Source organism: Apis dorsata, unplaced genomic scaffold (assembly GCF_000469605.1).
Source record: "Apis dorsata unplaced genomic scaffold, Apis dorsata 1.3 scaffold_157, whole genome shotgun sequence".
Classification (NCBI taxonomy): domain Eukaryota; kingdom Metazoa; phylum Arthropoda; class Insecta; order Hymenoptera; family Apidae; genus Apis; species Apis dorsata.
The window spans coordinates 74,073-85,434 of NW_006263447.1; the positions used below are offsets into that span (position 1 = coordinate 74,073).

The window sequence follows — 11,362 nt, forward strand, 5'->3', positions numbered from 1 at the left end:
CTATATCGTAAAATTTTATAAACTAAGATAAAACATTAAATAAAAGATAATGAAAATTTTTATGCATTCAATTAAAATGCATTTATAATATAATGAGTAATAATAAATTATTATAATGAGTAATAATAAAATTTCTTAAATCCTTAAAATTGTTAATACGAAATTCAAAATTGGAAATTTTCTATCGTTACTCTTTATTAAATTTTCGTAAATGGTGATCATAAATAATTTTAGTCTACACTTATACTACTTATCCAGAAACAGATAGCATAACTATATAATTCGAACGTACTGCGAATACATTAATATATCCACGTGGATGAATTGAACAAAAGGAACATATATATATAAGTTAACGATGAAAGTTTCTAAACTTTCTTCAATGTATTTTGATCTTACATCTCTCTGTAATATATTCACTACGATATACCTTTCGTTTTAAGTTAAACATCATTAAAACTTCAGAAATTGATTCTGCGTATTCTCAGTAACTTTAAAAAAAAAGACAGAAATTATACGAGCATTCAGTTTTAACGAAATTTAAAGTAGAATCATTAGAAGCTTATTCAAGAAGCTTTGAAAGATATGAAATATTACTTTTTCATTCAAATTGAAAGCGAGAGAAAATATCTTTTTAACACAAGGTAAATTTGCTTACAGACTTGCATGCTGCTAGATATTTTCTGCGGTACCAAGATCCTCACCGAATGGGCGGTCGTATGGCTTGGATTGCCTATAATGGCGCATAGTGGCGTGAACCCATGGATTTATGCTTTCCATCATGGTGAGATGAGAGTTGCCGCAGGTAAAATTACCGAAGAATTGGTTGCTCTGTTCGGAGTGACGCCCAGCCGTTATGGTTGTTCCCCAATGAGACGTGGTTCCAATACGAATATGGAATTAGCAGAGGTGAACAATAGTAACGAAGGTAGAAGGCATCCTGTCGAAGATTGTTTTGCAGTGAAGCAAAACAGCACTCTGTACACCAGCAGACGATGTCTAGACGTGTCTGGGAAGCACACGGACATCTCGCCGGAAAGAAATATTGATCACACTTCTTCCGAGAATAGACAAGAAGATATCATCGAGGAAAATATCCACGATCTCACGATGATGCTCGATCTAAAGTATATCATCGATCGTAATCACATGATCGATTCGAATCACAACATCGACAAGATTAAAAACCTCAAGTATTTATTAGATCCAACGTTCAACAAGATCAGACATCTGAGAAGATTGAATCACAAGAAGCTCGCTAGCAAGAACTTCTCGAAAGTATCGGAACCAAAATTCATCTCGTATCAGAATTTAAAGAGCGATGGCACGTTAAATCCTAAAGCATTGCAAATGAATACCATGTCGGATCCTATGCTCAGTGCTGACAGCCCGACCATACACGCAAAAGACTTCAACGTCGGTCTCAGTCCTATTAACAGCAAAAGAAGAAACTCGAATCTCTGTTCTGTATCGGATCCAAATATTAAAGCAGCAATAGGACTCTCTTCCGAGGTGAATCTTCGACTTTCAACTGATGAAAACGTGAATGAGGCTCATAGATATTCTGTACAAAATTTAGATCATAATAGATACGATGGAGGATTAGTTAAGCATATTATGTTGTCTCGCCAATTGGAGAATCAAAAACGATTCCAAATTTATCCGCGTCCACGAATGAAAATCAATAATTACGATCGAAACAGTCCAAATTTAAATTTAAGGCTACAAAACAGTTATACATCGCTATCCATACCTGATAGTACCAGATCGAGTTTGTTGGACAGTCCAAGACAAAGAATGTCGCCAAAACATATGACAATTACTTCCAATAAACTAGCCAATCTTGTTCATCAAGATCATCTGACTTCGAGAAACTTGGAATCCAGAACAGATTCAACTTCCAGAGTATTACAAATCCGAAGAAATATGGAAATACTGAAACATTCCGAATCGATCAATACTATAGAACCAATGACACACGTCCGATTATTAGAGCCTTATAAGATCATGGAAACTCTTGCAGTACCTACGGTACATTCGGAACCACCAAGTCCCATAGATCCACTTCCTCTTGCCTCTTTGCAAGAAGAGGACGTGAAAAATTCCGAATCGAAGCCTTCCATTAATATCGATTATTTGAAATCTCCAATGGGTAATAGAAGAAGTCCAGTTAGACATTCAGATCCTGTGATACCATCCGTCTTGTTGAATATCGAAGATTATAGTGAAAATCACAAATCGAATAAATCTAGTCATGATAGTTCCTTCAATAATCTGGCATCGTTGGATCAAATGGCATCGATAGAACCTATAGATCTGTTCGAGGCTTTGTTGAAAAACTCGGAAAAGTGTCGAGAAGGAAGATTACCAGAGCCAATCTTCGCTGAACACGATTCCACGAGATTTAGTTCGAGAAGACCTTCGGATTCGAAATGGTCAGAATCGTCGAGAAGTCAAGAAATTCTATCCAATATAATTACCGAACATCAGACATTTCCTTCGTCCTATTCGGTGAACAATTTTCAGGTTTGCAATAGCGGCAGTGACCTAAACGATCTGACATCCCTGGATCCATTCATGTGTCCGGACGCACTAACATCATCGTTACGCGAATCCTTCTTCAGCGCCCCATCTGTACCTGATTCAGAGATTTTCACATCGTTCGAAGATGAATCCAATTTCACATCTGATTCTGAACATAATTTATCCCCATATGATTCCAAATCAACGATCAATTTGAAAAAATCAGCGATCGAGGCCGATTTACAAAGCAAGTCTACGGAGTCTATGTTTCGAAATAGATGCCTGTCGATGAAATCGTGCACGATCTTGCGATTAGAACCCTCGTTACATCGAAATAGGTTACGTATCAAACCTGGAGCGGATTATATTCTGAAAGATATGTCTATTAAGAATTCGCATTTAGCTCCGCTCGCCACACCAACACCCACTGAAATTTGTACTCCCACATTCGAACTTGTTTCAGAAATAAAAAGTGACAATGGTGTCGGCGTAAGAGTATAGATTTATCGTAAAAAAGTATAGATTTATCTTTCGAATCAGTTGATGAACAAAATGATGGTTCGTTTATTTAGATTTTAGATGAACATTGTGAAATAAAATTAAACATCGTTAGTTAGCATTGTCTTTCGATTGCAATGTTATCTGTTCATCGAACAAGAATTTTTATGATGTATCATGATGCGATTACACGTCTGTATTTTTATAATAACTCGATGCTGATAAAATTATTCTGTCTATCTTTTAAAAAAGGCGTACTGAAATGTAGATTATTGTGAAACAATGGAATCGAACTTTCAAGTTGGACTGTGATAGTACGACGTGTCTTTAAGAGGATTATAGAACGATCACGTGAAAGAGGAAATTCTATAATTATTTGACGATGATTAATCCTTTGACTCCTAAAGATCAAAATATTTCTTTAAAGGACGAAGAATTTATTACTTTTTATTAAAGAATTTATGGAAAAAACTATTTTACTCTATAAAAATAATACAATAATTTACTTTAACATTAATTTAGAAGGAGTCTTAGAATTAAAATCGTTACAAATTTGTAATATATTACACGATTCACATTAAAATATTTATGTTAGTATAAATTAAGATATTCAAAGCGTAAAATATTAAGAGAAGAATGACTACGAAAAATATATAGATAATGAATTAATCTATTGATGAAAATTGCTATTAAGAAAGCAACGATAGCTGGATTTGTATCTATAAATATTCTTTAAATCTTATATCAATTATATTTATCAAATTTTGTCTCGCTGATTACGGTTGACTTGGCCGATATTTAAATATATTTCAACGTTATTTTAAACGTTATCAGAACATTGTGCCAAGCGAATTACGCAAGATTTTTAAACAATTTTCGTTCTCCTCTGAAGAATTAAAGTAAGACAGTAAACTATGAACTACATATATTGCCGTTTGTGTACCTGATTATAGTTGATAATTTGCTGGCGAACAAAGTTTTTCATAAAATATATAATAAAATGTTGATGGATAGTTTTTGTCCTTACAGTCAACGAAATCTGCCCGGCTCATATCATTTAAGTTACACTTCATAGTTTTAAATTTCTCTTTCGACCGATTACTTAATCATATCCAATTTTAATTAATTTAATACATACAATTTAATAATTCGTGAGATGATGAATAATCATTTATTATTAATTATTAGGAAATTTAATCAACCTCGTTCCATTTCTCTAAAATTCTAAACAATGATCGGCATTTTAAAAACAAATATACGATAAATATTGTTAGAATTATGAATGAATATTATTCTGTAACAATATTCAAAGAATATGAATATTTTAACAAAAAATGAAAGAATCGTTGTTTCAACTGATCACATAAGATACACAACTGATAACACAAAAGGCAACAAGAATCATTTTAGATTGAATACAAGATGTAATTTATTTAAGAAAATTGTACAGTAGAAGGAACGTAAGGACCAAACATTTTCAATATACGAACTCTAACGTGAATGTCATCAGTCCTTGACTTATGATTAGTTAGATAACTTATAATTAGCTTATAATTATACGATAGAAAATTTTTAACTTAATTGATTGTATTCTTTTACAATATCTCGTAGTAATTATATTATCTAATTGATATTTGAATTGATTTATAAATATCTCTATCGAAATTTTTGATTTTTACATCATATTTTATTATTAAATCATATTATTATAAAAATCGCTTTGCCACTGTAGACTTTTAAAAAAAAAAGAAAAAGAAAACTATCTTGAAACTTAGATTATTCTTTCAACTATTCATAACACTAATTAAATATTGAAAACATATATAAGTTCACAAAAAGATTCTCTATGAAATAAAATTATTTTTATCATATAATTTTTTAAAATCCTACATTCACTTAAATATGAATATGTATCTCATATTATTGATATTATTTATGATAGAATTTTTACATTTCAATTCAATTAATAAAAAATATGTGTGATGATAAAAATGTTTGTAAAAAGTAAAGATAAATTAATTTAACAGCATGAATTCAATTTTCACTACAATCAATATAAATTACTTTTAAAAATTTTATATTTCTATAAATATTCATTCTTTTCAGTAATTTCTAATTATAAATATAAATTATAAATTATATAAAAATTCTAATTGTTTTACATTTGTAAAATAAATAATAATTAGAAATTCTAAACAAAATTCTAAACAAAAATTATAATTTATAAATTTATGAATTTTTATAATTCATAAATTTATCGTATTTCATTTCTACGAATTCTATTTGCATTCTAAACTTGTCTTATATTTACTTTTTATAAATTTATTACATTCATTAAATTCAATATTATATAAAAAAATTTTAAAGATAATTTACAACTTGATTCAATAAACATCTGAATTTAAATTTTTTTTCAATATAATTCAAATAATTTTCTAAATTTTTTAAAAATAAATATTAATGCTTCACTATATTAATGACTGTAAATGATGTACAATCATTTTTTTAATTATATGTATAATAATAAAAACAAATTTCATAGCTTTAATTCCTTAAATATGATTCGTTCTATGAAATGTCTTCCATTTGTGTAAATTATGGAGGAACAAACGAATGAAAATCTTAGTTCGTTCTTGTGTGCTCTATTTTAAGTTGTAAATTAATAGCGCCCTATGGTACTCAAGGTTCTGTACAAATAAAAGAACATTTGTCAAAATGAGAGGCACTGATATATTTTTATGAAATAATATTTTATTGTTCTTTGTAAATATAGAAATATATCCAAATAAAAACAGAATTGTAAACTATAAATTTATGTGAAACTATTCTGCTATTTAAGTAAAAAAAAAAATATATTATCGATATATTATTATCTATTTGACAACAATTTTTATTCTCTAATATTCAATTTATCTATCGACTAATTATGACTGATATAGTTTCATAAAATGATTCTTTATAGATCTTAAAACAAAAATTAATTTTATGAATACTTTAACAAAAATCATAAACTACTAATTTTAAATAAATTTTAATTAAATCATACTACTAATTTTAATTAAATCATAAACTATTGATTTATTCTTTAAATTTGTTTCTATTATAAATTTCTATTATACTTTCTTTTCACAATACCTATTTATTTCTTAATTTATTTACAATATGATATTAAGCATATAATAAATATAAAAGTATATGTTTTTATATATACGTATAAAAAGATATATTTAATATATTGATTAGATAAAAATCACTTGAAGTAATAATTTATAATTTAATCTTAAATTTTGAAATAATAAAAAAACTTGCAAAAATAATAAATAGTTTATTAAAAATTCCTAATAAATAATTTGAAAATAAAATATATCACAATCATTATCTCAATTATTATCGGAGATGACGTTAGAGATATTTCAAATAATTCAAATACAATTTATTATATATTTTTACAATTTATTAAATAATAAAAATACGATAATTAATATATAAATTTATTTTAAAATTATAAATATAATACATTTAATGCATATGTAAAAAAAAATATAAAATTAATGAAAATTCTACCTTGAAAATGTAAATGCGTGCGCAGAAATTATATTCTATATAGATACTGACATAACCTCCTTGATTTGTAACCATATTTATGTAGCATATGACACACTTTTCTAGAAATCTTAGAAATCTTTGTTTAATTGTACAAAAAAGTCAGAAAGTGATTAAAATTTTAAAAAAATGACAACACAAAAAGATGAAATTGATATATCAATGTTAAATGGAAAAACGGATGAGGAGGATATTGTAACACCTTGGGATGTTGTAACCAAAAATGAAACCGGAATTGATTACGATAAACTTATTAGTAAGTTTCACTAAAAATATCTTTTATGTGAAAGTTTTAAAAAATATTTTTATGAAAAAATAAAATTATTGCTATTTTATTAATTTAATTTCATAATTCCTTCGTATCTTTTAAGAGAAAATAAAAATAAAATTTATATGATAAATATATTTAAATATATATAATAACTCATTCTCTTTTCTATAAAATTTCTATTTATTATACAGAAAAGTTTGGAAGTTCAAAAATCGATGAAGAACTATTGGCTAGGTTTGAGAAAATCACTGGACATAAACCACATCATTTTCTTAGAAGAGGAATATTCTTTTCTCATCGAGATATGAATACTATTTTAAATCTTTATGAACAAGGAAAACCATTTTATCTTTATACTGGTAGAGGACCTAGTTCAGATTCTATGCATTTAGGACATCTCATACCATTTATGTTTTGTAAATGGCTGCAAGATGTATTTCATGTTCCTTTAGTTATTCAATTGACTGATGATGAAAAAGCAATATGGAAAAACATAAAAATAGAAGATGCAATTAAATTATCTTATAATAATGCAAAAGATATTATTGCTCTTGGATTTAAACCAGAGAATACATTTATTTTTTCTAATTTAGAACATATTGGAAATAATCCTGCATTCTATCAAAACATGATTAGAATACAGAGAAGTGTTACATTTAATCAAGTGAAAGGTATTTTTGGATTTGGAGATAGTGATCCTATTGGAAAAATTTCATTTCCACCAACTCAAGCTGCTCCAGCAATTTCTGGAACTTTTCCTTTTATTTTTAAAGATGCAAAAGTTAATTGTTTAATACCATGTGCTATAGATCAAGATCCTTATTTCAGAATGACAAGAGATATTGCACCAAAAATTGGCTATCCAAAACCAGCTTTGTTACATTCTGTATTCTTTCCTGCTTTACAAGGCTCTAAAACAAAAATGTCAGCTAGTAATAATAATACTGCAATATTTCTGACAGATACTGCTAAACAAATAAAAAATAAAGTTAATAAACATGCATTCTCAGGTGGACAAGCTACTGTTGAAGAACATAGACAATTAGGTGGCAATTGTAATATTGATATAGCATATCAATGGTTACGATTTTTTCTGGATGATGATGAAAAATTAGAACAGCTTAGAAAAGTAAAATTTTGATAAAAATGAAAATGTATTTTTTAATTTTATATTATATAAATATATATAATACTAATAATATGTAAATTTTCAGGATTATACTAGTGGAGAAATTTTAACAGGAGAACTTAAAAAAGAATTAATTAATGTATTACAGCCTTTGATAGCTGCACATCAAGAAGCTAGAAGTAAATTAACTGATGAAACAGTTAAACAATATATGATTCCTAGGGATCTTGGCTTTGTAACAAATGTAAAATAGTTAAATATAAATTGCTTATTATGTATATAAAGTATATAGGAAATCCATTTTCACCAGTATATTTAATTTTATTTATTTTAGCAACACAAATAAGAAATTTATTTAAAAAATTTATTTTTTATGTTAAAATCATAATAAATTAAAAACTGCTTTTATAAAAATATGTATTGAATATTTATATATTTACAATTCTTATATATAAGAAAAATTATTATTATAAAAATGTAAAATATATTTTAATTTTTTAAAAAAATATTAATATTATTATTTATTAAAATTATAAAAAAATATATTCTATTTTTATATTTTATGTATAATTAATTATATTAGGAATGTATAAAATATATTATATTATATAATATTCAATATAATTTTCAATACAATTTTGTAAAGTATATAAAATATTTAAAAAAGATTTTATTTATATGATTTATATAATTAAAATATATAAGTATATATATATAATACATATAAATAATACAATATTTTCTATATTATTTTCTAATTTTTCATAGTATTTTTCATCGTAAGATATCAAAGTACTTTTATTACCCGCCATTTTTATTATAAAAATATACGATTATATAGTAACATTTCATGAATATAAGATCTATTTTTATAAATAGCAAAGGAATTTTTTCTTGACACAAATTCAAATAATTTATTTAAGAAAAAATTTATTAAAATAAATAAAATTTATATAGAAACAATAATAATTTTTTAAATTTTATAATATATTTTATATCTATATTATTTAGATAATTTTTATATCTATATATTATCTATATTTATATAATATATAGATAATTTTATATAATAAAAAATAAAATTATATTAATTAAATAATAAATATTATTATAAAATATAATTTTTTTTATAAATTTTCCGATATTATAATTAAGCCAATAAAAATTCGTTAAAATATATTTCAAAAAATAAACTATATACATATGTTTATAAAATTTCGAAATTTAAATGAGCTGCGTTTATTGACTATAACAATATTGATAAACGCAATAATCAGTGACAGTATAATTTATCATCGACAAAAACTTCATGTTTTTGTTTATATACTTGTTAGTGAGAGTTAATGCTAGTATCGCGCGCGAGTTAATTTTACTTCAGGATCCTATATGATTACCCAGGCTTGAGCGGAAATCGTAGGCTTTTGATTGGCGGATTATGACGCCACAAAGCATACTATTAATAACTGACGCATGCGCAGAAAATTACCTAGTGTATATCCGTCATTCATGCAAGTCGATTTCGTTGGTTCTGTGTGTTGAGCCTAGCAAAAGAACATGGTGATAGTGATATGAAACAAGTCTATTAGCAATACCACGCTCTACACATATATATTTTCGCGAAATAACGATGATATTTGGTCACGATCTTCCTACGTAAGTTTCACGAATATGTAGACTGAGGTATAAACTATTTTAGTCGCAAAATTTGGCATTGCCAAATAATTTCTCATTAGAATCTGATACAGCTTACGCTCGTGAAATATTCCATTTCTGTATTCAATTAATTTACAACATTGATAAGGCTACTATAATTATTATATAGTGAATGTAGTTGCATATAATTCGAATGTTTCATTTATGTAAACGTTACCGTGTTTCGTTTGAAATATTTGTATGTTGAGATTATCTTGTACGTTACGTTAGATATTGGAATAATGTTGTGTTTTAATTATCTTCTTTCTTTGCTTAAATTAAAATTATAATTATAACACAAAATAGTGTTGTGATAAATTTATGTTATAAAACGATAATCAGAAGAGAAATTCTAAGTAATATTATAATATATACAATAAGTTAAATGTGATATTGTTTTTTTGCTTCCAATTTAAATTTTCATCTAGAAATATTTAATCTTCTAATTCTCTATAAGAAACTAAAGATTTCTTTATCTTTTTTATTTTAATTTTAGGTAAAACTTAAAAAAGTGTCATTTGAATGATCAGTTAAAAGATGCTGATCAAATAATATCCAAAAAGAAAAACAAATTGATTGAGCTAATATAGCAATTACTAAATAAATACTATGGGGGCACTTTTGGATACTCCAAAAACAGAAAAATATAATGAACATGGTTCTGGCAATGGATTACATTATGGTGTTGCCAGCATGCAAGGATGGAGAATGGAAATGGAAGATGCTCATAGAGCAATAACTGGTTTAAAAGGTGGTCTCTCAGATTGGAGTTATTTTGCAGTATTTGATGGTCATGCTGGTGCATTAGTATCAGCTCATAGTGCAGAACATTTGTTAGAATGTATAATGCAAACAGAAGAGTTTAAAGCAGAAGATGTTACCAAAGGAATACATTCTGGCTTTCTTCGACTTGATGATGAAATGAGAGAATTACCAGAAATGAGTTCTGGAACAGAAAAATCTGGTTCTACAGCTGTTTGTGCATTTATATCTCCCAGAAACATATATATTGCTAACTGTGGCGATTCTCGAGCTGTACTTTGTCGAGCAGGGGATCCAGTTTTCTCAACAAGAGATCACAAACCTGTCTTACCTGCTGAAAAAGAAAGAATTCAAAATGCTGGTGGTAGTGTAATGATTCAAAGAGTTAATGGAGCTTTAGCTGTATCTCGTGCATTGGGAGATTATGAGTACAAAAATTTGAAAGATAGAGGCCCCTGTGAACAGTTAGTGTCTCCAGAACCAGAAATATTTGTTCGAGATAGAGACGATGAACATGATGAATTTCTAGTTTTAGCATGTGATGGTATTTGGGATGTTATGAACAACGAAGATCTATGTAATTTTATACATTCAAGGCTGTTGCTTACAGATGACCTAGAAGCAGTTACGAACCAGGTCATAGATACCTGTCTATATAAGGTAATGATATCTAAAACTTTTTATATGTATTTTTTTATCATAAATTTTTATTATTAAAGATATGTCAATATAAATATATAAATTTTAAAAAATATATTTTTATTTTTATTTATTTTTTTCAAAATTTGTTTCAAATTTTCAAAATTTAAATTTTAATCTTAGTATTTAATAATGATAATATGGTAAATAAATGATTTCAAAAAAATAAATTATTTTTCATATTA

General features: G+C 26.6%; 3 protein-coding genes across 4 annotated transcripts in view; all 3 read left to right on the forward strand.

Annotated features, from left to right (window-relative positions):
• The window catches only part of LOC102672484, a 74,218-nt gene extending 71,091 nt beyond the window's left edge, over positions 1–3,127 (forward strand). The window contains exon 6 of the mRNA XM_006613565.2: positions 661–3,127. Within this exon, the coding sequence (XP_006613628.1) occupies positions 661–3,024 (2,364 nt within the window). The 3' untranslated portion in view covers positions 3,025–3,127. The remainder of the gene's footprint in view (positions 1–660) is intronic.
• Positions 3,128–6,575: 3,448 nt separating this feature from the next.
• LOC102672703 (tryptophan--tRNA ligase, cytoplasmic) lies at positions 6,576–8,432 on the forward strand. The gene is made up of 3 exons (XM_006613567.2): positions 6,576–6,880; positions 7,087–8,024; positions 8,110–8,432. Exons 1-3 carry the CDS (start codon positions 6,754–6,756, stop codon positions 8,275–8,277), a joined length of 1,233 nt encoding a protein of 410 aa, XP_006613630.1. The 5' UTR covers positions 6,576–6,753; the 3' UTR covers positions 8,278–8,432.
• Positions 8,433–9,435: 1,003 nt separating this feature from the next.
• The window catches only part of LOC102672838 (protein phosphatase 1B-like), a 10,916-nt gene continuing 8,989 nt past the window's right edge, over positions 9,436–11,362 (forward strand). The window contains exons 1-2 of one of the 2 annotated variants that reach the window (XM_006613568.2): positions 9,436–9,677; positions 10,213–11,138. In XM_006613568.2, coding sequence (XP_006613631.1) covers positions 10,326–11,138 — 813 coding nt within the window. In that variant the 5' untranslated portion in view covers positions 9,436–9,677; positions 10,213–10,325. The remainder of the gene's footprint in view (positions 9,678–10,212; positions 11,139–11,362) is intronic. The other variant, XM_006613570.2, reaches the window with a different exon arrangement.

Bases quoted from the DNA above. Each gene is read 5' to 3' on its own strand.
- LOC102672703 (XM_006613567.2), top strand. From the start codon at position 6,754: ATGACAACACAAAAAGATGAAATTGATATATCAATGTTAAATGGAAAA. The intron at 6,881-7,086 runs GTAAGTTTCACT...TTTATTATACAG, and splicing joins TGATTACGATAAACTTATTA to AAAAGTTTGGAAGTTCAAAA. The intron at 8,025-8,109 runs GTAAAATTTTGA...GTAAATTTTCAG, and splicing joins AATTAGAACAGCTTAGAAAA to GATTATACTAGTGGAGAAAT.